The 27,747-nt window shown below is 43.2% G+C and overlaps 1 protein-coding gene across 1 annotated transcript in view; it reads left to right on the top strand.

Annotated features, from left to right (window-relative positions):
* The window catches only part of SIAH3 (siah E3 ubiquitin protein ligase family member 3), a 66,235-nt gene extending 39,340 nt beyond the window's left edge, over positions 1 to 26,895 (top strand). The window contains exon 2 of the mRNA XM_004680143.2: positions 21,010 to 26,895. Coding sequence (XP_004680200.1) covers positions 21,010 to 21,678 — 669 coding nt within the window. The 3' untranslated portion in view covers positions 21,679 to 26,895. The remainder of the gene's footprint in view (positions 1 to 21,009) is intronic.
* The last annotated feature ends 852 nt before the right edge of the window (positions 26,896 to 27,747 follow it).

The raw sequence follows: 27,747 nt of genomic DNA, 5'->3' as shown, positions 1-27,747 counted from the left end.
GAGTACTTAGTGCTTTGCTTTTAATATAATTTGCCTAGTTATAATTTTATTGAATTTAATTTTGATACTATTTGTGTTAACTGCAGGCTCACAAATTCCTAAAGCTTTAACAATGCATTTTTATAAGCAGATCCACACTGGGCCTATGCGTTGTCAGTGGCTGGATTTGGTGGACATTCTCTCCTGCTACTGTCATTTATCCATACTGACAGCCTAAGAGTTCTTGCTGATATCTGGTCTCTGGCCCTTGGTCCAGGCAGGTCAAGGTGTCCTGATGCCTTCACATACACTAAGTCTTCTCCAGGCAAAAAAGCTCTCCCTCAACTTCTCTGCTCACCTTGATATATGAGATACAGATATTAAATCTTGTTAGGAGGGTTGGGTTTCTTTTCTCCATGATTATGCAGCATTGACTTTCTGCTCTACTAAATACAATGAAATAGATCTATATTATTCAGTTCTATTTTTGGATTCTTTGTACTGTCTCACTGATGTGATTGGTGATATCGTATTTCAAGCCACACTGCTCTAAATACTGTAGCTTTATTCTATATTTTACAATTTGGTCTGATAATCTCTTTCACTATTAGTCACTCTTCAGTAATATTCTGAATGTACTTGTAGGTCTATTTTTTCATATAAACTTCCAACACAACTTGTTTAACTGTATTTTTTCACCTATTGGCATGTTTATTCTGATACTATTGAATATCAACATATGTATAGTATTGAACCATACTATTTATGAATAGATTAGACTTTTATTCAATTCTTTGTATTCTTCAGTAGTGTTTTAAACTTTTCCCTTATACCAATTGAATGTTTCATGGACTACTTATACCTAGATATTATCATTAATATGTATAACTAGGTCATGTTTGAATGTGTTATTAATTTATATTTATTAAATTTGTGCTTTAAAATTCTTTAATTTTTGTAATAATCTTTCAGTTGATCCTCTCCTTTTCATCTTATATCTTTCTCCTGTCAAACTGCTTTGGTTATTACCTATAGTGTTAAATAATAATAGCACAATGAACATCTTTGACTTGTTCCCCATTACTTTTTCCAGTACATTACTTGTTCCAGTAATGCTTCCAGAGTTTTCCCATTAAAAATGAATTGGTCTACTTCTTAAGAGATTTCCTATCTACTCCTATTTTTATAGCAATTTTATTGAGATAAAATTCACTTCTTTTAAAGTCTATAATTTGATAATTTTTATATCTTCACATACTTTTGAAGCCATCACTACTATCTAATTTTAGAACACTTTTATCACCCCCAAAGAAACCCCAAATCCATTAGCAAGCTCTCCCATCCTCCTCTCCCCCAGCCACTGGCAAGCACTGATTTACTTTCTGTCTTTTGTGGATTTGCCTATTCTGGGCATTCCTTATAGATGGATTATACAATAGCATCTTTTGTAACCGGATTATTTCATTAAGCACCTGTTTTCCAGGTTTATGCACGTTGTAGCATCGTACTTTACTCTTTGTTGACAAAAACTCTGTTGATTGGATATACCACATTTTGTCAGTCAATGACCATTATGCTTATTTGTAGTCTTTGATTTGCAGTGTTATGAATAATACTGCTTTGAACATGTGTGTCAAAGTTTTGTGTGAACATAGTTTTTATTTCTCTTGGGGATGTGCCTGGGAATGTGTTTTGTGATGACTCTTTGCTTGACCTTCTGAGGAACTGCCAGAATATCTTTCAAAGCAGCAGTGGATGGGGATTCCAGTCTTTCCACAACCTCACCAACACTTGTTTCTGTCTTTTCTATTTTAGCTATCCTAGAAGTGATAGCTCATTGGTTGTGAATTGCATTTCTCTAAAAGCTAATGACACTGAACATATTTTTATGTGCTTATTGGTCATTTATATATATTCTTTCAAGAAATGCATATTAAAATTCTTTAGCCAATATAAAGTTAGGTTATTTTGGTTGTTGCATTGTAAAAATTCTTTATTTATTCTACATGCAAGTATCCTCTCCAATAGATGATTAACATATTTTTTTCTCATTTTTCACCTTATCAAATGTCTTTTTACTATCAAGGAAGAAATGATGTAATTTTTTTACTCTATTTATGTGGTGAATCATATTAATAGCTTTCTAAACATTGAATCAACCCTTGCATTCCTAATAGGACACCTACCTTAGCCAAGGAATATTATTCTTTCAATAGGTTGCTGTACTCTGCTACAATTCTATTTAGAATTTTACATCAATATGCATGTGAGTTTAGTCTTTATTTTCCTTTTTGTGTTGCCTTCATTAAAATTTACTATTAGTATTATGATGATTTTTCTGAAAATAAAGCTCCCCTTTGGTCTGCTTCACAGCTTAAATTGGATAAAGATCATCTGTTTGGTAAAGATCTGGTAGAACTGTTCTGTAAAACCATCTGGTTGTTTTGGGGGATGGTTGTAGAAAAGAAGAAGCAATTTTCTCTATTGCTTCTTAGCAATTGATAGATATGTTTAGATTTTCTATCTCTTTTGAGATTACTTTTGTTAATGTGTTTTTGCTAGAGAACATATACATGTATTTGCACAGGCTGAAGCAAATCAGTGTTTTGTAAATTCTACAGATTTCTTCTCTCTCTGAGCTGATTCTCATTTCATATTACTACACTGTCCTTTAATAATGACTTATCTGTTCTCTGGGGGGAAGAAGACCCCACTGTGTGTCCCACCTCTGCACATTTTCCCCAGTGGGACAATTTAAATGTGAAACAAGAAGTTAGCTCCTGCTCATTAAATATAGTTTTTCCATGCAGGATTCTTGGTGTCTACCTCATCCATAGCTATTTCCCTTCCTCTCATCATGTTTGCTGTAAGTGATTCCCTGAACAAACACATGATAATGAAAATTTGTAAGTAGCTTATTTCTAAATTTGAGGAAGGTATAAAGTTAGGTAAGAGTATTGTAGCAATTCTATTTTCCTGATTTTGATAATTACAAGATGTTAATTGGTATTAAATGCAGCTGAATTAACAGTAATGAGAGATCTCTAGTATTTTTGCAGTATTTCTCTCAGTCTAAAGTTAGCTCAAAACAAAAAACATAATTAAAAATGCCTAATGGTTTATACAAAACTTGAAAGTAAAACTTCACAGCTTAAGAGTGTATTTACAGGGCCCTCCCTGCTGGCGCAGTGGGTTAAAGCACAGCACTAAGAAGCTAACGCCACTTCAGCATGAGTTCAATCCCTGTCCCGGAGGTGACCCATATGGCATGGCAGACCTCTCCTGACCCACCAGCTGCTCCCCTCGGCAGTGTACTTCATTGATCTGTCTGTTCTGCTCCCCACTCTCTCTCTGGTGAAGCCTCTCACCACCCATGCTCCTCTGGCTTGTAGCCAAGTTCTGTATAAATAAATAAATAAATCTATTTATAAATAAATAAATCTTAAAAAAAAGTATATTTACAGTATAGAAGGGATCTTTGCTTTTTAGAGATAAACTTGTTTGAATTAATTGCATTTATTGTAACAGTAGTAATAGTAATAACGAACATGTTTATACTTTCTTTTAATGCAATATATGAACCATTCTATTTGTAAGTGATCTAGCAACAACTTACTTTTTTAGAATCAGTCTGTTCCAGTTTACAATTACATACATCTCTTAAAAGGGTTGTATATAACTGAAAATAAATAATCATAAGCATTTTGTAACTGCTACTAACCTCATATCCCTCACCAGATCCCACTCCACTTACATTGTGATATTTCGTAATAAGAAATTTGCTTATGTCAGCCTCTTCCCCACCCCTCCTTAAGATCTCTTACCAAAGCCTTCATGATAAGACCCAAGCTCCTTAGCCAGGCATACATGATTCAGAAGTCCCTTCTATGTCATTTGCCATCATTCCACCCACCTTGACCTTGACCATCTTGACCTCCCAGGATTACTGAACTATGTGTAGCATTCAACTCTGTTGCACGTCTTTGCATTTTCTCCATTTAAATGTCCTTTCCTTCTCCCTACATCCCACTTTTTTGCAAAGGTACCCTTCATTTGTCCTTCAAGGTTCAGCTCCATGAGAGTTTCCTAGCCAGATTTCTCTCACTGACTCTCCAAAAAGCAATCTAAGCATAACTCTATCACAGCACTGACCGCATATGTACTGTAGATGTCTGTCTTCCATCTTGTCCCCCACCTAGACGGTACATTCTTTAGGGAGAAGACACTAGATCTTATTTATCATTTTATCACCAGGATCTATCACAGTTCCTGATACTTGGGACATGGTTGATAAAGTTTGATAAACAAATTCATCAATAATATAAAGCTAAATTCATACACTCCAGGTTTAAGCACATCAATAACAAAGATTACCAGATCATCTATTATATACCCATCAGTGACATGAATAAAACAAGAGTTGTAAAAAGTGCAGTTCTCATTTTCAAACTACTTTAGGAGAGTGACTGTTGCCCACACTCTACTGAGCAGATTTTATGATCTTGTGCTGCTTCAGTCCCAAACTCTGTGTAGCTCACTCTATGCATATTAATTTGTGAATGCAACTTGCTTGCTGAATGCAAAACTGGAGCTAGCTGAGAGACTCGCAAGGTCTCTGATGTCTGTCAGTATCTTATATTATCCCAGAGCTTTCCCACCACCTATCCCAGTCACGAGCTATGGCTCCTCTGACAGCAAATGTGGTTCCTCATGCAGAGTATGAATTCCTTGGCTAAGAGTTATTCTAGTGACCCAGAAGCTTTTCCACTCTTCTTTCTGCCTGGGGACCATACTCCAAGAACAAAAGAGGGATTAACTCAATAGTCTCCTTCCCTGCCTCACCCCATCTTGCTTTATATTTTCACCACCCACATTACTGGGTCAGGATCTGATGTCTGCAAAAACTGGACTCCTGTCAACCTGCCACTCTACTGAATTGTCTTCCATATGCTAATATTCTGATTGATTTTCTCATCTAATGTCCCAGTCTCTGAAAAGCCCTTTCCCTTCCTGCTACCTGAGGCTTCCAGAGTCAGTGTGGACAGACAGACTCTCCATCAAAGCTCAGTGTCACTGCACCTTAGTGTCTTCACCAGCTGGTCAGGACCATCCCCTGGCAAGTAAGTAATAGCAAGTCAGGACGTTACCTACCGGTGACAAATACACTTGACCATACTATATTCAGGACTACATGAGTCATTAGGTATAAAAACACTTCTAAAAATGCTAACGTTATGGTTTAAGTAATAGTTCTTAATTGGAGGCATGGTACAAGAATAAATAAGGGAATGTGTTATTAAATACCTGCTCAGTCCCTGCCCTGTGAACAACTCTGTACATACATCTGTGTTAATTTTTAGTCACTAACAGTAGCAGGAATATCATATTCAGTACAACCTATGTATCATGGTCCCATATCCCATCAAAAGTATGAAATTCCTCCCATCTTTCCCTCCCATGTCTTGCTTTCAAGCTCTGATCACTCTGTTGCCCCTTTCCAGTGGATTTCTCATTAATCTGCTGAGTACCAGGCCAGGAAAAGACTAGCTCCTCCCCTGGCTTCGCTGTTCCCCACCCTACAGGAGTGTTCTCCTCTCTTCCCCCTGCCACCCAGCTCCCATCCATTGTTTCCAGCTCCTTTCAAGGGTTATCCCTTGCATAAGCCTTTTCTTACGAGTCAAGCCATTTGGTACTGAAAGGCACACAGCCTGTGTCACTCCATGCACTCTCCCACTGCAAAAACATATGGCTTCACATATGGCAGGCCTTGGTGAGCTCCCTGGTGGCCAACACAGCCATGTCTACAGCCACATGTCCCTCAATGCATCACCATGTCCAGCCTATTCTAGTTATTCCACATGCTGATAAGGAACTGAAAGGAAAAGGCTCTGACTTATAATCAAGAGTGGGCACAGGCTGAGTCTGCCTTCCCATGAGACAGTCATAGAAGTGAGGCACCACCCCCCTCTCCATCTTGAACATGGCGCCATGGTAGGTCACCCACAAAGACAATGTCTATCTCATTACTAATTCAGTCCCTGTGGAAACCTCTGCCAGGACCCTTAATTTCTTGTGTTAAAACAACAAACGAGGTGACCCCAGCACAATCTCTAATAGGTAGCATGGGTCAACAATTACTCATTTGTACTAGTGCTTTTCGCATGACGGGCTGAGATGAAAATTTGTCCTCTTCCTGGCAAGAGCTATAAATTAGTTTTATGCTACTGTTAAACCCAGAGGCAAAAAGGGGAAGGGAATGGAAGTGGGGGAGGGCCAGGAAATAAGGCCTGACTGCTCGCAGTGATAGAGCTACTTCTTGGACCGTGTGTACCAAGAAGGGAGGAAGGGGCAGCAGAAGACAATGAGACTGGTTCACAAAAGAATGCAGAAGCCATAAGAAAATTCTTTGAAGATCTGAACTGAATTTTATTTTTCTTTTTGTCCCCAATACCTGGCAGGTCTGCTGAATGAATAAATAAATGATTGAATGCAGACAGCAATTGTGTCTTAACCGGGTCTGAATAAAAGCAATTATGAGTTCCCAAAGGCCGATGGAACCAATAAAAATGGGGTTAGTCTACAGTTTTTGACATGCATTGTTCCATAAGCTATTACATGGTGGTGGTGGGGGAGGCTTACAAAACTATACATATGATAGTTAGGTATTTATACTAAAAGGCATTGAAGAAAGAATAAAGCAAAATGTTCACAGCAGTGCTGCCAGCAGGGTGGCAGTCGGAGTTTTCTCCTCTCCTCTTTATGCTGTACAAAATTTTCTAAATTTGGGGGACAATAATACATTTCCTCTCATCAGAAAAAAAAAATATTTTAAAAAACTTGCCATCAACCCATAGTTTTCTGTGCTAGAAAAAGAGAACAGGGGTGTAGATCAACTCGAAGATAAGAAAAATCACTCATGCTTGACTTTGGAATATGTGATATACATTTTTTTCTCCCAGAAGATTTATCTTCCTAATTGTGCTTTGCTCTTTACTTAGTATTAGGATTAGTTTTAAGTCCCTGAGCTCCCTTGTCAACTAATGAACTGAACTGAATGGCAGGGAAAAGTCAGCTTGGAATGAAATTAAAAAAAAAAAAAATGAGCTACAAATAATCCGCAGGCAGATAATTGAGCATTGGCTGCATTTACAGAGATGGGGTAGGAAACCCTGGGGAGCTCAGTTTCTGTGCTTTCACCTCACCTCCCAGGATCAAAACCCAGCTCCACTATTGCTTGTCCAAAGGTCCCGAGGAAGTCCCTTCTTTCTGCGTTCTACTTGCGCTGCGTGCAAACTGCTGGTCTAATCCGGCCAGGAGGAGGATTAAAGGAGAGGATTGTGCCTTGCGCTTGGCGCAGATCCGCTGCAGTGTCAGGACACGTGCGTCCCGGGCGCGTCCTCCCAGCGCCCACATCCACCCAACGTCTTCTCCCAAACAGCTTTCTGGATTTCACCATTTAAAACACATTTGAACATATCCTTCATATTCGCTGGAAGGGGGGGGAGGGTTGCTGGGCTAGGGGGTGGAGGGTGTCCTCATTCTCATTTTACAGTGATGAAAGCCGGGGGTGGGGGGTGGGGGGCACAGCTCCTGCCCGCAGGGCACCTTGGCCAAGTGCCCTGCCATTTCCCGCCACACACGCCTGGGTTCGTCCCCACGCCTCAGTTCCCTTTCTTAGCCAACACAGAGAAATTTGAATTTCATCCTAAACCCTATTCATACAGATTGGCAAAGATTTGCCAGGGAATTGTTGCTAAGCGCTTAGCCAAGATCAGAAGCTATGGAGATGCCAAGTTCTAGTAAAGGGGAGAAATTGAAGCGCCTCCAGTTCCCTCTCACGCCTCGTCTGGAAGCTGGTGCATTAGCAGGGCCACACCGCCGACTTGTCAGTTCTGTAGTTTATGGAGGAAGGCTTAGTGCCATTATCAGCTTATCTTCCTTTTGAAATATTCTCTAATATTAGATTCAGAAAGAATCTTTTGGCAGTGATGGAATGGGGAAAGAGATGAGGAAGATGCAATCATTTCAAGCCCCCTTTCCTTTACAGATAATTGATATAGAAATCAATTGCTTCTAAGACCCCGAGGACGAATTTGAGCTTATCCTTACCTCCCATCCCAGATACCTTCTCTTTCCTCTTACTGTTCCTCCACTCCCACTGTATTTGATATTGAAAGGGGGAGAATAGAAAGGACAGGGAAATTTATATTCAGACCCTGCAAGAAACTGAGCAGGCTAGGCAGTGACCATCCGGCTCTTCCTGGCCCTGAAGCTTTGCTCCTTACTGGCACAGCCAGGTCTGTGAAGAGAGAAGCTGGGTTTGCTTTACCAAGTTTTCTCAGCACCTCCCACAACACCTGGGAACTGCTTCATAACTGTTGAGTGAATGAGTGAGTGAATTCACTATGTGACAGAAGGACATGGAAATCAATGGGCCCTGATATTTGTTTATGCATGGCTACTTAAAATTAAGAGGAGGAAGCTGCTTCTAAATTCTGAACATCAAAACCCAATTAAAATAAATAGGAAATTATGGGCAGACATAAAAATTGAGACTTTATTAATTAAAGCCAAGCTTTCTCCTTAGAAGAATGCATTTAAATACTGTGAAAAGAAAGAAGGTAAACCAACTTTCTGTCTGTGCTTAAACATTCCCTCCCCACTGTACCCCGGCCCCCTTAACCCCCTCCCCACGATGCCTACGGAGATGGTCTGTGTTACTGATGTCACCAAACTCAGATTTAAGAGGACTGCCTGAGTTCATTAAGAACCAACTATTTGATTCCGAAAGGGACAATACCAGTCTGTAGCCAGGGTATTGCTGGCCTGGCATTTCAAAGTGGGGTCTGTGGCCCAGCAGCCTGAGCAGCCGTGGATGGGGGCTGGTCAGAGATAATACCAGCCAAGGTCTGACTTGCTGACTCTCTCTGCAGTTTTCCATGTTGCCCAGGAGAATCTCAGACACCCTGCAGTTGCTGAGAATCTCTGGCCCAGCCTGCTTCCCCAGGAGTCACAGTGAAAATTTCACTGCATGTGAAACTGTCAGGGACGCTGTGGGAGACTGATAAAAGCACGGGGTATGTAGTCAAAGCTTTGCATAAGGCTTCCTTCTACAACATCCCCCAGATACAGAGAAGAGCAGAAAGACAGGGAACAAGTCCTGTCCCTGGAGTGTTCTCAGGGGTGACCCAAGCAAGCAATATTCCCGCTGCAACAATTTTAGCCTGCAGTTGGCTGAGCCAGAACCTGGGGACTTTAATCACCTCCCCTGGGGACAGCAGGGGAGTTAGGGACTCTTGCAGAAAGTGAACACCCTCCAACAGCAGGATACGTGAGCAAAATAGAACAGTCATTCAAATGTGGCCATGGTGAATTCTGGAAAGAAATACATTTATGGGAACAATTTCAATCGCCTTGAAGTGCATGGGGCTAATGAGCTTAGTGGACACTAATAAAAGAGTTCCTTAGAGATGCAGGGTGACTGTAATAACTCAATGATGAATATTGGATGAATGAGTTATTAGGGACTGGTCAATCTGTTCACCTCCCAAGCCCAGGGGCAGCAATTCTCCCTTCTGCCTTCCCATGCCTGCCCTGCAAGTCTAAGATTTTATTAAATATGTTCCCAGCTACTGGGAAAGCTTTAGAGTCAATAAAGCACCTGCCCCTCCTCGCTGATGGGGATTGACTTGGAGCCGTCAGCAGCTATTCATGGCACTGTTGTTTCTCAGTTTGGGATGCGGACAGCCTCACCGCAGGTGAGAAGCCATTTATTCAGCCAGGCGTTAGCCTCCTCCGACCCTTCTGCACGCTGTGGACTAGCTGCCATCCTTAATCTTGATCTAGTCTCAGGATCATAGGACATCTCCTGCACTGCCCCAGGCAGGCCTGGGAATATCTACATGCCTTTCCCCAGTATCTAGGTCCTGCTTGGAGAGTCAGCCACTCCACCTTCTATGTCCATGGGACTCTTATGAAAGATATGGGTTCCCCAAGCTTTTGTCAAGCAACCTACTGTGTATTTGGGCATCATTTGGCCCTCAGGGCATTATCCTGTGGGAACTGGGTCTCCCTGGATCCTAGAGCTTGTCCCTGCTCTGAGTCTCATCTCCATTCTCCTGTCCCTTAGCTATTAGCATTATAGGCAACCTTACAGGACAATGGGGGGGGGGGAGGGTGAAGGGAGGCTTTCTAAGGCTCTTCCTGGGGTTCTGTCAAATATACCCACTTAACAGTCACATGGAGACAGGGCCGCACATACCTACCTCCCACTTTCTTCTTCTTTTTCATGTGTGGCATGTAGTGAAGAATACCTATATTTACCATGCATCTCAGTGAGGTTTTACATATATGTAAACATCCATTAAACCACCACTTAGGCCCTTCCTGGTGCTACAAAGGGTTAGGACGAAGCACTGCAAGCAAGCCGCAGCCTCTTTAGTGCGAGTTTGATCCCCTGCCCCGGAGGTGACCACATGGCATGGCAGACCTCTCCTGACCGGCCCGCTGCTCCCCTCAGCAGTGTACTTCGTCAATCTGCCTGTTCTGTTCCCCTCTCTGTCTCTGGTGAATCCTCTCACCACTCCTGCACCTCTGGCTTATACCCCAGTTCTGTATGCATAAATAAATACATCTTAAAAAAAAAAAAAGAACAATAATATAAAATATTTTTAAAAAAAAAGCACCACTTAGATGAAGGTCTAAAATATTTCCAGCTCCTTGGGGGCTCCCTCACACCCTTTCCCAGTCAATATGCCCAAAGCGAACCGTCATTTTAGCATCTAGCACCACAGATCAGTTCTGCATGTTTCTGAACTTCATACAAATAGAATCACTCAGTATGTATCTTCTGTGTCTATTTGTTCTTTATTCAACATGCTTTTGAAATGCATCGACACTGCTCTGTGTAGCCATTGGTCATTGCCCTGTTCTGCCGTGTGGTAGCCCCCTGTGTGAATTCACCACTATGCATCCCCTTAACGGGTAATGAGCTGGTTTCCAGATTTGGGCTATTATGAACTAATCCTTCTGTGAAAAATCATCCTGTATTTTGAAAACTTAAAGCTGACTTCTGTCAGGTGTTGAATGTAACAACAAAAGGCCTGAGATTTTACTCTGCTTCTGGGTTTGCCATTTAGCCTACCTCACTCTTGTGGATGCTGGTGGCTCCACAAGACTCCTGGGCATTTTTTACTTACAATAGTAGTAGAAAGAATGTTCACATTTTCGCACCAGTCCCATGAGGCCCAGTTCCCACAGGATAATGCCTTGAGGGTCAAATGATGCCTAAAAACATAGAAGGTTGCCTGAAAATAGCTTGGGAAACTCAAATCTTCCATAATAGGCAGTAAGTATGTCGCCTTTAGCTCCAGAGAGAAATATGGTCTCTGTGTCAGAGGGCTGTAAGCAAACCTGCCCTTCCCTCCAGTGCGAGATGCTGTCTGTATATTTAAGGCTGTTCACTATAAAAACAGCCTTGAAAACACAGTCTGGAACAAAGGACATTCAGCACCTTGCTTGTAAGATGAGCAAAAATGTGAAAGATAAATGGGGAATTGTTTTTCAACCAGTGTAGTATGTCCAGGGTTGGAAGTACAAGTCAAAGGGGCTCACATATTTAGCTTAATAGATGTGCCAAAAAAGTTTCCCTAAGTGGCAGTACCAATTTACACTCCCATTAGCCATCTATGAGTTTTTATTGCTCCACATCCTTACCAACACGTGGTGTTGCTAAATGGTTTCATTTAAGCCATCCTGGATTGACCATGCCTACATTTTTTCAGGAACTCTCCCACAGAGCAGGGCTGCTCAAATGTTATTTATAACAACAGTTCAAATTATAATACTGCCTTCACTGAATTTTCATTTGTCAACTATATAGCAATAGCCATAGGCCAAGTGAGTGCTAGACAGAGTAGGTCTGAGGCTCTGGGGAAGCAAAAAGAAACAGGGCAAACCTCTCTCAAAAACATATTTCAACATACAGAGTAGGAAGTGATTCTAAGCAGGGAGAGCTGGCCTTAGGGGAAGTTAAGCCATTAGCCATGTATGAAAGTTTGGCGTGTATATGCACTTTGCGATGCTGTTCAGTCCCTTCCATCATGAGTGAGAGGCCTGAAGGGAAGGGAAAGATAAAATAGAAGGGCCAATAGTCTGAACTTTCCTACAGCATTGCACTGACTAAAATACTGTTGCAGTATGAAAGAAAGACAGTATACAGATAAATAGATGATCTATACTGTGTCTGTAATGTACTGTGCTGGATGTAGTATAATATATATTATAGACAGTACTGATAAGTACTATGAAGGGAAATAGAGTGGGGTAAAAAGATCAAGGACAGCTTCAGAGTGGAGGTAATAAAGACATGTGAATGAAGTGTGAGAATTAGCTACATCAGTATCTGGAGGTGTTCTTTTATATGTGCGCATGTGCGTGTTTTACATCATTCTTCATTTGTGTACAATGTATGCTTTCTCCTTTAAGGTGTCGTCCCCATAAAATTCCCATCACCAATATATCTGGTAGTGTGCTAAGCAGAATAAACAGTGCAAAGGCCCTGTGGCATGTTTGTAGATAACATGTTTTTAAAAAAACAGCAAGATAGAGTTGACCTACTCACAGTAGGAACATCTGAGTAGGTTATGAGGAGGGTAGAGAGTTCTAACAGAGAGCTAAATTTGCTGTGTTGCTGTTAAGGTGTCTTAAATAAACCAAGTAAGGATGGCATGTGGCCTAGGGGCAGCCTAGCATCCAGAATGTCTCACCCGTGGCACACCTTGCCTACTCATAGCCTAACAAATCTGCTTCTGATCTTTGCATTTGCACATGTATCCATTTTCAGCAATCTGAAGTTTATGGCACTCACCCCTTGTCCAAACGGACCCAGTTTCCTGAGCAATGATGTTGCCCACTACCTGCAGTATCCAGATTGGGTGAGATTGTGCTCCCAGCCACTCAGACACTTCCCATGAGTCACCCCCATGGTCTTGGAATCTTCCTAAGGAAATACTTACAATTAATGTGGCTTTGGTCAATTAAATTATAACCTTTAAACTGCCCAGACAGGCCCTGAGTTGCACTTGCCAACTCTAAGTATAAGTCTGACCATGAAAAAGTTGCTTTTAAGAAAAAGCCTTTTATCTACAAGATGCATAAAACTCATTAGCGTGCTCAAAACTGCAGATGAAAGGCAGAGCATAAGAATAAATGAAGCAGGAGCAGCATCCTCTGACTGTAGCTAGACTGCAGGCCCGCCCCTAGCATTTGCAGGGCTCAGGGAAAAGGGTAAGTGAAGAGCCACATATTTTGCAGGTCTAAATACTTAAAATTAAAAAACAAGATGTAAGAGACTCTTACAATATGTTCTACCCTCTTACTTTAGTAATAGTAAGTATCCCTTCATAATAGTCTGGAGGCCACAGCCCCAACCGGCATCCTGTCTCACTGTTTTCCTAATAAAATTTAACCTTGCATGGTAATGGGCAAAGGCAAGTAGACACTACAGCCCACATATCCAAGTTCTGTTCATAGCCCCCCCAGTATTGACCATATGTCATACCCCACGTAGATGGATCTCAGCTAAACTGAGAGCCACTGGGTCAGGCATTCCAAGTGTCCCAGATATCTGGGTTCAGAGACCCTAGGTAGGCATCTTATCTCTGATGGGGGTCTAGTTGGAGTGGAACCAATAACTTTTGGTTAAGCTGAAGTTACTTCCTGCGATTTTCACAGAAGATGAATGAGTCTGTGTGGGTGCATCCAGCCTTTTGGTACATAGTGGTCATGTGGAGGTACCCAAAAAGAAAGTGGGTAAGCAACCTCAGAGACCTGCACATGTCTGGGTGGATCCCAGAGACTGCCATTCCCAGCAAATTGTAAAAAGCAACCTGCTATGAAGAAAAGGAATACGTTAGGCTTTGCAAAATCTCTGTAAAGTGCAAAAGCAGAAAAGGTCCTTGTCTGACATGAGCAATTTCTTCTTGAAAGCTTTCACTCCTCATGATGGCAGGTCCTGATCAGAGCCCTATGCATATTCTCTGTCCAATTATTGCTGGGTTCTGGGTGAATTGCAACAGGAAGGCCTACCTGCTAAGCCCACAGCTATGAACTCGCGTGAACATGTACTCAGCTGAGAAGGAAGAGTAGACCATTCCATGGAAATAGATGGTCCTTCTGTGGACATTCATTCAAACAACACTTACTGAGAGTCTCCTACAGCTCACGTGTTGCAAAATGCAGGATTTGCCTATCAGCACCCTGAGCAAACTAACAGAGCCCCTGCCCTCAATAACTTCTATCCTCGTTAAGGAGAGACCACGGACATTGATTTTCAATAGGAGTTGAAATAGTGAACTGTTATGGACAGATTTATCTGCTGCTTGACTTCTGGACAGGGAGGGAGGTAGTAGCCCCGTCTCAAGGGGTGGCGGTCTTAAGTGGTCAACACCAGCTGTGGCCAAGAACCACCAAGAACCAGGGTGATCCTCATATGTGAGGCTGCCTTGATGAATGCTCCAAATATATGTCCAGCGCCTACTGCATGTTGGACACTGTGCTAACCGTGGCGATATGGGAACAATGAGTCTCCATCTTGAAGGTGCTAAACAAGCAGGGGTAGATAGAGTGTCAACAGTTAATGCTGCGTGGTCAAAATCCAGTATGTAGAAACTAACAAAGGGTCCTGGGAGCTTGAAGACTAAGTCCTAGTTGTTGCTTTCCACATGTTCCTTCCCAGCCAGCCCTGTAGCAAGGGATGTATTTATAAGAGAACCAACTTCATCAGTATCTGCATAGAAATCTGTAGGGGCCCTTTCTTATCTTTCCCCCATGGATCTTGGTTTCAAAATTCTCTCCACCAAAATGTTTGTTCTCCTCTTCCCACAGCAGTACTCATCTCCCTCTGTTCTAATTGCTAGTGACATGCCTAGCTGCAGAGTCAAGACTCCTGTGGTTTGCTACCACTGCCTCCTCGATCACATCACATATTTTCCCATCACCAGGAAGTAGACCATGCATACAATGTTAGTTCAGAGGCAAGGGTCTGATACTCTAAGAGAGGGTACCAGCCACCATCTGCTCTTGACTCATTAATGGGCATAGCAATATACAGTGAATAAACTCCTGAAGCCATCCCTAAGGTGAAGAAACACTCCAAAATATTTTCACCAATCTTCACACCTTGAAAAGCATGAATTTTATCAAGAAGAATCCATTTCTAGCTTCTATTATGCTGATTAATAAACTACTGATTTCACCAATGAAAACCTCTGTGGAAATGTTAATTAGCAGCATCTGGTATGGATCAGAAATGTGGATAATAATTGAGGGCTTGTACTCATTATCTCTGGAGTGCAGCCTTTCAGCGAAAATGTGAGGTGATCACCTCTAAGTGCGAATTCCTGATGAGGGAATTGATAGTCTCTTGAGTGTAGGTTTAAAAAGTACACATTTATACCACACTGTCTTTATTAAAGTATTGTAAGGACAATTATGGGCATTAGCATGCTGTCCACATGAAGATCTCATCCATTGGGTACCAGGCATGACTAAGAACTCTTATCTGGTTTGGGGAGACATGCCTGAGTCATTTTCTAAAGATGCTGTGTTATCCTCTGTAATAACTTTCTATCTGATTAACATATCTCATGACTGTCTGGAAGCACCCAGAGTCCTCCTGAGGTTTGTGCTCTATGTACAGTTGTGCTAGGCTTCAGCAAAGACAGGTGGGAGCCAGAACACTCCAGTAAAATGGCATGGGTTACCGGCAGCCTGCAGCCTTGACCGTCCTTCCCAGAAACAGCGAGAATGAGATCTGGGAGCAGTTACAATTACTCTCCCTTCTCAGCAGACCTGATTTCCAATGTGGTGCCGGCCTTGATTTTATCCAGAAACGCTGAGACCCCCCACTTGTGTGTGAAAAGCATTGATAGCATCACTGCCTTTCTCGCCTCAGCCAGCACTAAATACCTCAGTCAATTAACTCACAAACAAGGGCCTGAACAAGCTCAATGCAGGCTTAAAAACTGGGTGCAAACCTTCCTTTAGCTGAAATATGTCAGCATGGCAGGCAGAAGGATAAGGCCATCTTCTAAGTGATGATTTTCCCAAGATAGGTTCTATCTTTGGACCCCAGGATTTGGAGAAGTGGCCGTTACCAACCATGGCAGAGTGGATGATTGAATTAAGGCAGGCGGTTTTTAAATTCAATTACACCCTCAGTGGAAATGGTCTCACTAATGTGGGAGAAGGAATTATACCCAGTCCATAAAGCCTAGCATTTCTAAACCCGATTTTGTGCATTATTCTAAAGGTTAACTCAAGATCTCTCTTCCAAATGGAAAGTTAAATACAGCCAGTGGAAAGAAAGGCGTCCGCTGAGTGACTGAAGGGTTTATCAGTCTGTAAGAGTTCATTAGTTTTAATTAGTGTAATCACTAATGTTGCATTAACAGTTTAGGGAAGGAAAGTAATTACTCACACATCCACTGTATTAGATGGGAAGATCAGAATTCATTTTCTAACACGATTAGCATTCTGCCAATTAAAAGTATCCCTTCTCCCTGCCAACAGCCCTGTGACCTCCCTCAGCCAAAGTTGAAACGTATTTTGCATGAGAAGATGGAACAGAGAGAAATAAAGACTTAAGTCAGTGCTTTTCAGGGCCTTGGCGGGACACAGCAGGGAACACCAGTCTCATGAGTACATGGTGCTTTATTCTCTTCAGATTATAATACAGCCTTGACCAGTGTTACTCCCGCTGCAATGAAAAAGTGAAAAGACTGGTGGAAAGTGAAGACAAAAGGAAGCACTGAGAGTGTGTAGGAGGAAGGACCTAGAGCCCAGTGACTGGACACTGGTGGGGACTCTTGCTGCTGACCCCATCTTGAAAGCCAGCTTAGACTTGGCTGGTGGGTTTGGGGTCATACTGATGCCTGTAGGAACTCCCTAAAACAGGAGCCAGTGTCCGTTGGGCCCTCTTACTGACTTGCACTGAGCATTAGGTACCACCTTGGCACCCTAGTTTGGCTTCAAGACTTGGTCTGTATGGCTCAGCTGCTCTCCACAACAGCAAGGTCAACCTCTTCTCCAATGTACCAGCTTCTGCATCCACCAGCCACTTGAATGTTTCATTTCTTAAACACCCATGTATTTTCAGACCTAGCCCCTTCAAGTCTGCTATTCACACCATCAGCAAGTCTTGCAAGTTTTGTTAAAAATTTCACCCTTCAAAAAAATTTTCATCCTTCAGGCTTTGCCTAGTGTTCATCACAGAACTTCACAGGGGCTAGAATAGCTGCCTCCCCCACTTTGTGCTCAGAACCCCAGAGCATCCTGCATTTTGCATTTTATAGTTTGTATGTAGTCATAGTATGTTACTGAGGCCGGAGAAAAGATCTTACTTCGTTCAGTATTCTCAACCCCTTGCACACGTTAGATGGTATATACATTTTTGTCAGATGGCTCAATGAATATGGGTGTATTTATCCCTCTCCCCCCATCAACTTCATCAGGGCTCAGCCTCAGAGATCCAGCCAGGTCAGTGAACATTACAGAAGAAGGTATTAAGATAACTGTGTCCCGTGGACACTCCCTAATCACATATTCGTCCCATTCAGCACCATTTTCAAAGGGAGTCACGCCATGCTGAGTACCTTTCTGGGCACTTCTCTCTTTAGTCTTTAACTGGAATTAGCCAGTAGAAGGCACAGACAGGAGACTGGTATGGGGAAGAAGGTAGGTCAAGGTGTGTCTAACTCTCATTTCACATCTCTGGATGGGAATGTGAGGATGCTCTGTCATTGTGAACCAGCATTGGGACAGAATGCCAAGTGAGTGTTGGGGTCTCCGGGTTCCTGCGGTGACTATGCTGCATCCTGCGTGCTCTCAGGGGTGAAGGTCAGCTGCCCAGGACAGAGGAGGGTAGACTACAGCAGAAGGCTGCAAAACTCTTCACCCCAAAATCAAATCTAAATAACAATGCACTTTTGATACAATACTTGATATAGTATTAAAGCAGCTCAACAGAATTTTAATTGGATTTGAGATATTTTGCTGAAGAGGAAACTTAATCAAGGTTGCCGGACAAGCAAACAATGAAACACACCAGAGGAGGATGACAGTGAGCCTGTCATCTTCCCAGCCTATGAGCTATGTCACTTCTGACTGAGCTGGGCTCCATACCCAGCTGCATCACTAAGAGCTACGTGACACTGGGCAAATAACTCAACTTCTCTGAGTGTCAGGTTGTACAATAAGCCCAGGAGTCACAGACTCCATCATGATTCCAAGTCTGTGAGTCACCCAAGGGATGAGAGGACCCTCTCCCCCAATGCACATCCATTGCCTAAATAGTACAAGCCACAAGCAGAAAAGGGGGAGATAGTCAGATTTAATATTATCTTTCAAATAAGGAAATTGTGAAAAACTAAATGAAATAATGATGCAGGAGGAAGAACGATCTACTTCCCACAGTGCCCAATGCAATGCAAATGCTACATAAGTTAGTTCCCTCCCCATTGTTAATGCAAGGATTGTGAAATCAGGCTGATCACTAGCACAACTCTGAAACACAGCCTGCTTCTTCAGCATTGAAGACACTGTTCCCCTTGGGGCAGGTGGCTCTGGTGGGGATGCCTTGTAGTTATCATCCAGGATGAAGGCAGAAACTCCTGGAAGGGTCCCAGTAGCCCACACCCCAGGTCTGTGGCTAGATCCCTCCTTGGGGGTTGGGTGGAGAACAGAAACTGGAGCAATAGAGAGCTGAGCTTGCCTCGAAGTCCCCTCCACCACAGGTGACAATCCCAGCTCACTCCGTGGGGGCATGCAGGGTACAAGTGTGTACCCCACATGCTGTAAAGGAAGGAAGTCTAGGGCCCTCCCTAGTGATGCAGTGGGTTAGGACACAGCATTGCAAGCTGGTCGTAGCCACTTCAGTGAAAGTTTGATCCCCGACCCAGGAGTTGACCCACATGGCGCAGCAGACCTCTCCTGTCTTGCCCGCTGCTCCCCTCAGCAGTGTACTTCATCAATCTGCCTTTTCTGCTCCCCTTTCTCTCTCTGGTGAAGCTTCTCACTACCCCTGCACCACTGGCCTGTACCCCAGTTCTGTATGAATAAATAAATAAATCTTTAAAAAAATAAAAGTAAGGCCCTCCCTGGTGGCACAGCGGGTTAAAGCACTGCACTAGGAAGCTAAAGCCACTTCTGCATGAGTTCGATTCCCGCCTTCCCCGGAGGTGACCACATGGCACGGCAGACCTCTCCTGACCCGCCCACTGCTCCCCTCAGCAGTGTACTTCGTCGATCTGCCTGTTCTGCTCCCCACTCTGTCTCTGGTGAAGCCTCTCACCCTCTGCATCTCTGGCCTGTACCCCAGTTCTGTATGAATAAATAAATAAATCTTTAAAAAATAAATAAATAAATAAAAGTAAAAAGGAGTCTAGCCAGGTATCTGCTGTAAACACACTCTGAGTCCAAGAAGATGAAACTCTGGGAGCAATGGTAGGTGGTGATCAGAAAGACCTTGGGCCTCACCCTCTGTATACTAGGAATGAGCCCAATGGCAGAAAGGATGCCCAAAAGCATCTAAGACGTGATATGGCTTGGAAAGCTAGGGCAGGAGGAGAATGGCTGTCACAGAGAACGCCCTGCATTGTGGCTCTCTCCATCGCACAGCCTAGATTCTACAGACTAATTAAAGAAAAGAAAAGAAAAAAAAAGAACTGAAGAAATGGAGGAGGATGCTGGAGTGGGGATAACTTTGGGGGTGGGGGATACCTTCTGTGTTAAGTCAGGAGGCATGAAAATGAATCCTTGTCTTTTATTTACCAGCTTTGTAACCTCAGGCATGTTACTACAGAAGCCTGTTTCTTCAACTGAAAAATATAAATCATAGTCTTCATGTCACACAGAGGATCCTTGTCAAAGCCAGAATTAATTATAAGCATACCAATGTCTGTGCCACCCACACTAAGAAATGTGTTTATTTTGCTCAAGGCTATACCCCTAGCACACACAGGTTCTGGCTATTGCCGCTGCTCAATAAATGTTCAATCAGAAGTTGCTATCATGGCGGCTGGTGCTTTTGAGGACATGTGTGGGCACAGTGTCATGAGGAACTAAAGGACGAAAGATCAGGAGATTCTCAGAGTGTAGGATTCCTGGGATGAGCCCTGTGAAGCTGCTTCTGAGCAGTGAGAGTGAAACAAGGCAAAAGTGCCTGGCAGGGCAAACTCCCAGGGGTCACAATTGAGGCTCATCCCTGGAGACTGTGCCACAGGCTGTACACACTCAATTCTGCATCCCTCTAGATGCCTTCGGCCCTAGGAGAAAGGCACCCCAAACACCACAATCCTTAGAAGGACTGGGAGGACAAATAAGCATTTTACTGAAATGTTATTTTAAAAATAATAGTAATGGTAAAAGAGGGGTTAAAATCTGTTGACCTCTACCATCTACACAAGATATCAACAATATTAAAAAGGCAAAAAAAAATTGATTTTTTTTTGTGTTCTCTGACTAATGATCATCATAATGCATGCTATTTGAGGGCAAAATTGCCTATTTGAGATTCTTATTAAAGAACCAGAAAGGCAATGAATATTGCATTTTCTGGACTGAGTTTTCAAAATCTCAACTATTCAAGGCACCAACTGTGTCCCTTGTTTTATCTTTTAATGTAAATTAGATTTGGAAAATCTCTTTTCAAATAGGAAGAACCTTTCAAAAGAGCTTCTATTTATAATCACATAGATTCTATACTGAAATAGAATGACAGAATTCTTAACTATGTTTCAGCATCTAAATTTGGTGAAACATTCACAACCATGAATTTTGTCTCAAAAATATTTGTCAAAACAGATAATAACAAGTGTTGGCAAGGATGTGGAGAAACTGGAATCCTCATACTGATGAGAAAATAAAATGGTCCTGTCACTTTGATAGGAAATAACATTCTGGACACAGGGGAAGTCTCAGCTGGTCTCAAACTGGCCTCCTATCTACTAACATTCTTCTCTTCTCCTGCAGTATGTGTCCAGCCGCCGAGCAGTCACTCAGAATGCACCAGAGCAAGGGGGCTTCACCCCTCACCACCTCACACACCACCACCGCCACCAGCGCCCCGCCCACCACCGCCACCACCACGGCCACCCCCACCACCTCCACCACCAGGAGGCGGGGCTGCATGCCTCCCAGGTGACACCCTGCCTATGTCCCTTGTTCTCATGCCAGTGGGAAGGCCACCTGGAGGTGGTAGTGCCCCACCTGCGCCAGATGCACAGGGTTGACATCCTCCAGGGAGCTGAGATAGTCTTCCTGGCCACGGACATGCACCTCCCTGCACCGGCCGACTGGATCATCATGCACTCCTGCCTCGGCCACCACTTTCTGCTGGTGCTTAGGAAACAGGAGAGGCATGAAGGGCACCCTCAGTTCTTTGCCACCATGATGCTGATCGGGACCCCCACCCAGGCTGACTGCTTCACCTATCGCCTGGAGCTCAACAGAAACCATCGTCGCCTCAAGTGGGAGGCCACCCCCCGGTCTGTCCTTGAGTGCGTGGACTCAGTGATCACTGACGGGGACTGCCTCGTCCTCAACACCTCGCTGGCCCAGCTCTTCTCTGACAACGGCAGCCTTGCCATCGGAATCGCTATAACCGCGACGGAGGTCTGCTCCTCCGAGGCTGAGATGTGAAGCAAGTGGTCGCTGGACACTCATGCGGCCACCTCTCCGTCAAGTCACTCTGCCTGTGTTGCTCGGGTCTCCGAATGCCAGGATTCAAACTCCTTTTTATTCTCCCAACTTCCCTCCTTTCTTTTTTTGTCTCAGGTACTTTGTGGTATTTAGTATGTGTCAGCCATGAACATTGTATTATGTAAACATCCTGTGATTCAAGATCCCAGTGTGATGTTTGTCCTGATTTGTTGGTATAGTTTTGTAGAACTTTTAAAATCAGAGTCCATCAGAATGGGTATTTCCCGCCACTCTCACTTCCCTTCTCCACTGCTTCCAACAGGGACAAAAGCCCCTGAGATCAAGTAGACAGTTGCAGGTGGGAGGGGACTTAGTGTCCACACCCTTTCTTCCTTCTCTTTTCAGTCTATTTCAGAGCAAGGCGACCCTGAGGACAGCAATTTGGAGAATTGGAAATATTGGCCAGATTGGAAATATATTTCAGACCAGCCAGAGACAACCCTGACACCTTCCTGGGACCCTCAGGGCCAGAGCTAAGCCACTGGGACACGAGGAGATGGACTCTTCTGAAGGGCAGGACGCTGGGCTGGCATTGCATCACACTGAGTCCTCGGATTGAACCCAGGCTTGGGGGAAGTGGGCAGATGTTGACGCCTCTTTGGAAGGCTGCCTGTGACATCTTTCCCTGCTCTGGAATCAAATCCTCAAGTTTTTGGTGCTTTCCTGAAAACCCTTTTTATCCTCCATTGAGCATGTAGCAGAAAAAAAAAAAAAAAAGCCAGGTATGGACAAAAAAGGCAACTGAAGTAACAAAGGAGGAAACTAATCTCCCACCTTTGAGAGGGCATTATCTCCTCAGTCTTTTTATCACGTTATGGCAATCCTCTCACCAGGCTGGAGCACTTCAGTATCCTGCAAAGAACCTGCTTTGTTCTATCAAGCTCCTAAACAGAAGAGACGACGTCAAACTCAAGGAGCTCTGGGGCTGTGCCTGGGACCTGTGACCCAGAGCCTGGACCCGGTGCTCAGCAACCTGGGAGTCCTTTCCTTTCTTAAAATGCTCCCAGGGTCCCATTCTGCACATAAACATTATCGCTGGTCAAGTACATACTCAGCATCCTGTTTGCAGTGTAAATGTTTGAAAAACCGGGAAAATCCCCATCACTCCTCTACATACTGCATTCTCTTACTTGACTGTCAAAAAGTTCAAGGTCTTCTTGTAGAAGTCTCTCAAATGCTTAAAGAAAGGAAGCAAGTTCAGTCTCTACTGTCTCTTTATTGTCCAAAATTGGATGCCTGTAACTCTTCCTCCTCTTTGTCATTTTGTTGGTTGGTTTTGGTTTTTCCCTGATCACTCTCCAGTCCTTGCAAGTAGGGCACCCAACCCCCACAGAATGTTCACAAGAACTGAGCAGGCCTTTCAACACCGAGACATTCCTCTCTATGTCCTGCTCCCTCACCTCAGTCATCTCAGCTGCATCCTGGCAAGCTTCCCAGTGAGTACTTAGCTTCAGGCAGATTGCCCTGGCTGGCCATCAGCCATCTTTTCTCCACCCAAAGGGGGGAAAAATGCTGAAATAAAGTACCCTTCCCCCAACAACCCAGTGATCTTCCAGCCGCCATCCTGTCAGCTCACACTCCCAGCACAGGGAGGTCGGTGCTAGTTGATAGGAGATTTACTAGGCAGCCCCCTCTGGCCACACAGTGGTGGCTGGGACCTCCTACCAAGGTTCCTTCTGTTAAAGGCCTAAGGGGGCAGTAAACATTGTGTCAGCAACTGAGACAAATGTCAGGTCTGAAGACCCCGCACAGCCTTGTAACCTGCTTGTTGTGCCAGAACATCCCACCAGGGCACCAGCTACCTTCTGCACTCACATGGACCACCCGGGACACAGCTGTGGCTGGTTGGCCAGTGTCGAGAGATGCTGGATCACTTAGCTCCTTCCTTGGCACCCAGGAGCTCCCCCAGAATGTCAGACCTCTTTGGCTGTCAGACTTATCTCTCTGGGAAAAGTCACAGCTCCTTTCCAGGTTCCTGATGCTCAGCCACTCTGAAAACATTTCTGTAGCATAACAGGGGCCCCAGGTAAACAAATAAACAAAACAAAACAAACAATAAGAACACAATTACTTTTCCTGGCCACAAAGTGCACGCAAACATCACCTCTGCTTTCTTGGTGTGCCAGTTACCTGAGCTGAATGAACCAGGAATAACGTCAGGCTCTTATTACTGTATAGAAGATTAACAGGAATAAGTGATCCCAGATGAAACATGGTATTTTTGGTTCCTAGACCTTTAGAATAAAGGGTAGAAATGTGTTGGTTTTATTTATTTTTTTTTCTTCAACCTATGGTGCTTCCTCTTCACACATGTGAAGAATTGAAGAAAAAGGAACAAACTAAAAACTCTATAGGGGATAGAAGATGGTAACAAGAAAGTGTGCTCTGTTGAGCCTCCTAGTTCACAAAGGGCTGGGTCTCAGGTTAATCCTCATCAAGTGTTTCAGTGTCCATAAAAGTAGATGCTGAGACACATGAAATGACATCCCAAGGTCACACATCAGGTGCTGGGACCATGGCTAATTTGTATTCTTGCAGCAGGAAGAGAAATCCAAAATAATCTTCAAAGTTTCCATCTCATTAAAGGACTGTGGGTCTGGATACTTGGGGAAACAGAGAGAGGCTAAGTGGGTTTGATTGAAAGTAGAGGAACTGTGAGAGGGAGAGAGGGACCCAACACTTAGTCATCCATGCCCTCAGGCCCCATTCTCAACTCCCACCAGAATAAGAAATCTCATTTTCAGGACCTACCTAGAGGCCTGAGATCTACTTGCTCCCTTCACACCTAGGTGGTGATTAAGCTCAACCTCTAAGGACTATTTGCATTTTAAAAGTAGGCCTAGGGAGACAGCAAAGCTTAACAGCAATAGATGAGTTAGTTAACAGTATTTGAACTTCAGCCATAAGTATGTTTTTTTTAGGAGTTGTGGAGAGAAGGCCAATGCTGTCCTCAAGACTGAACACTTCATGCTGAAATGAAGGACTACACTAAGAGATCCTCTTTAACAACCAGTCTCTGCATGGACTTATAAATAGAAGAGAACCCACCACTACCTCTAGCTTCATGGATCAGGTTAACGAACACAGCACTCATGGCTAGCATTCATTGAGGGTTTACTATGTGACCCAGTGGACCACACATCTTGATTCTATCATCCCATTAATCCCATAACAACGTTATAAAGCAGGCACTATTGTTGTAAACATGAGAAACAGCTAAGAAAGGTTAAGACACTTGCTTAAAATCACACAGCTAACAAATGGTAGATCTGGGCCATATCCAAAGTCCTGGTTTGTGACCAATATGAACTATGTCATTTCTGTGAATTCAGGGACTCAAGGCTCAGAAAGACCCAGTCATAAAGCCAAATGACACAGAAGCCGTTTAGTATTTAATTACTGAAATTTCTCTTTTGTTTGTCTTTTTCCCCTCCTTTCCCAGCCCAAGACAGACATATATGCTAGAGCTGATTTCCTTACCGGTCAGTCTTTTTTAAGAATTTTTGCCAAGCACAGCCCATTATTAAAAATTACATTACATATGGTTACAAATAAGTTATATTGAAAATAAGATAATACTCAAAACATATCACTTTTGAGTTGTTTCACTACTTTTTTCAATGTATGTGCTCTCAAGGTTATTAGCATCCATCACATCTGTATGTAATGAACATACTATATAACGAGGTGCTACACAGCATGTCTCCCAACCCCACATTTAGTGACAGCAAGGTAATAGCCTGAAATAAGCTGTGGTGGTAGTATTTATACTGTGGAAATTAGCAAACACTTTAGGTCAGGCTTTTTCCTCTCAAGGTGCTAGTTGTTGAACATGTGTTAGCACACCCTGTCTGATCATCGCTAGTGTACGCAGGGTAGGAGAGAGGACTTTGGAAGGAGCTGGAGGCCACAATGACAGGGCATAGACGACAGCCATGCCAGCCAGAAATTACTGGGAAAACACAAACTGCTTGGAGAATAGCTCTGGGCCTCTAAAGAGCTTCGAGAGCATCCAGGCTCTCCTCTATTGCCATTACTGCAAGAAGTCCTAACTAATGCTTTCATGGTTAATTAGTCCCACCTAATGCTTTCATGGTTAATTGTGACTGCACAAAACCAGGCCATTGGCAATGCCAATTCAAAAAGTCTAACCAATGCTACACAACTGGCCTCTCCTGCCACTTGTTGTTATGAGTTATTGTTCTTAGCTCCATAGAGTGGCCAAAACCTAATCTACGGAAACATTTTACTTTGTTTATCCAACACCTAAGTAGGCATAATGAGCAGTGGTTTCAAATATCACATAAAAAGTGGGATTGCAAAAGTGGGATCCCAACATGGCTCAAAGCTGTGGGACATAGAAGGAAATGAGTCAAGAGATGGTCGTGAAGAATGAAACCCGGAGCCTTACTTTCCTACTTGACTTCATCACAACCCCAAAATAAGGACTGTGTTGACAGTCCATACCTGACCAGGACCAACATTCTAAATGGTTCCCTCTAGAACAAACTCATGAAACTCCAGGCTGAGTGCCGAGACATGGGCAGTCTCCAAGGTCAGCAGTGAATCCATAACTCAGAGCCCAGCACTTGAACACTTGAAGCTTCTGGAAGCTTCCATTTGAATACAATGTCTGATGGAGGGGGAAGGAATTGTGGCTGGACATCAAAGAATGCTGCTTTAAGTTCAGCAACAAATAAAATCAAGAGTAGAGTCTCCCACAGTTAAGACTTTCAGATTATTTGTCCTGCAATTTTCCTTAAAGAGATGGTGAGTTCTCCATTGTTTTAGCCTGAGAATGACCAGCTAAGAAAAACCTCACTGAAAAGAGATCCAAGAAAACTGTTGTAGATAAGCATTGATTTTTTTTTCTCCTCCCAAATCTGATTATCACTTGGGTTAGCCATGTGGATGAGAGTTTGTCTTTTCCAATGTTGTATGAAAATATTTTACCTTCGAGTACTGTAATATAAATACTCCCCTCTTCCCACCTTTTTAAACCTTTTTTAGTGTATTGAGCTAAGAAAAAAAAAAAGAAACTGAGAATCACTTTATTTAACCTGCATTGATGTATTGTACTTTTCTAGGCTTTCTTATGATGTTCTAGGCAACAAGAGGTAAACTCAGAATGCTACTTTATCTCTACCTTGTCTCCCATGAAAAATGTCATTAAATTGTATTTGATATTGTTTCCTTGAACCCTTTGGAGTTGTTTCTTGCTGTTTTTGTTTTCTTTTCCTCCTCCAGCTACTGTGTAACATGAGGGAATAGGAATGAAATGCTATAAGAAAGTATAATCATCAGAAATTCACCAGCTGCCACAGTTGGCTTATGTTTCATTATCTTCCTCCCTTTTTCATTTTTTTGGTTCCATTTTAAAGTCATAATTTGATGTTGGAAGAAAGTGCCACTGGAGGTGAATATAAGTCCTGGCAATGGATCTGCAGCCAGTACTATGTTAGCATATGGTGTGGCCTCTTAGTGGACGGCAAAGGAAGAGTCAGGCCTTCACCACCTCCTCCACGCCATTCATCCTAATGGCCCTTATCTCAGCTCTCCCCTGCCTCTGCCTGACAACAGTGTCCCTGGAATTCATGCCTGGGCCTATCAGATCAGTTGTCAAGGGAGGCTTCATGGTTTAATTCTTTAATTTCAGGCCACTGTTAGTTACTTGCAAGATCAGGATTGAGCAAGAGTTCTAATCCTATTGCCTGTCAATTCGTTTTAACCTCTATCTTCTTCCCACCTCCTTATTCCCAGAACCTGCTTCTTGCTCTCACAAAGGTTTAAACAGAATGCCTTGAGTTGATCTGAGTGATCAAAACTGACCACACGGCCAGAATGAATATTCATCAGCTGGGTTACTTTTCCGGCCATGTCCTTTCTTGGGATAAATCTGTGTCCCATTGCAGCCCAGATTCTTACTTTTAACCTCAAAATACCCTCAAAGACATGAGGGTTCTAGAGAGAGACTCCATTAAACCAAGGGAGAAACTGAGCCCCCTGAAA

This window comes from Condylura cristata, unplaced genomic scaffold (genome assembly GCF_000260355.1).
Source record: "Condylura cristata isolate star-nosed mole 26May11 unplaced genomic scaffold, ConCri1.0 scaffold00010, whole genome shotgun sequence".
NCBI classification, from domain to species: Eukaryota; Metazoa; Chordata; class Mammalia; order Eulipotyphla; family Talpidae; genus Condylura; species Condylura cristata.
This window is presented reverse-complemented; position numbering and strand designations above follow the sequence as displayed.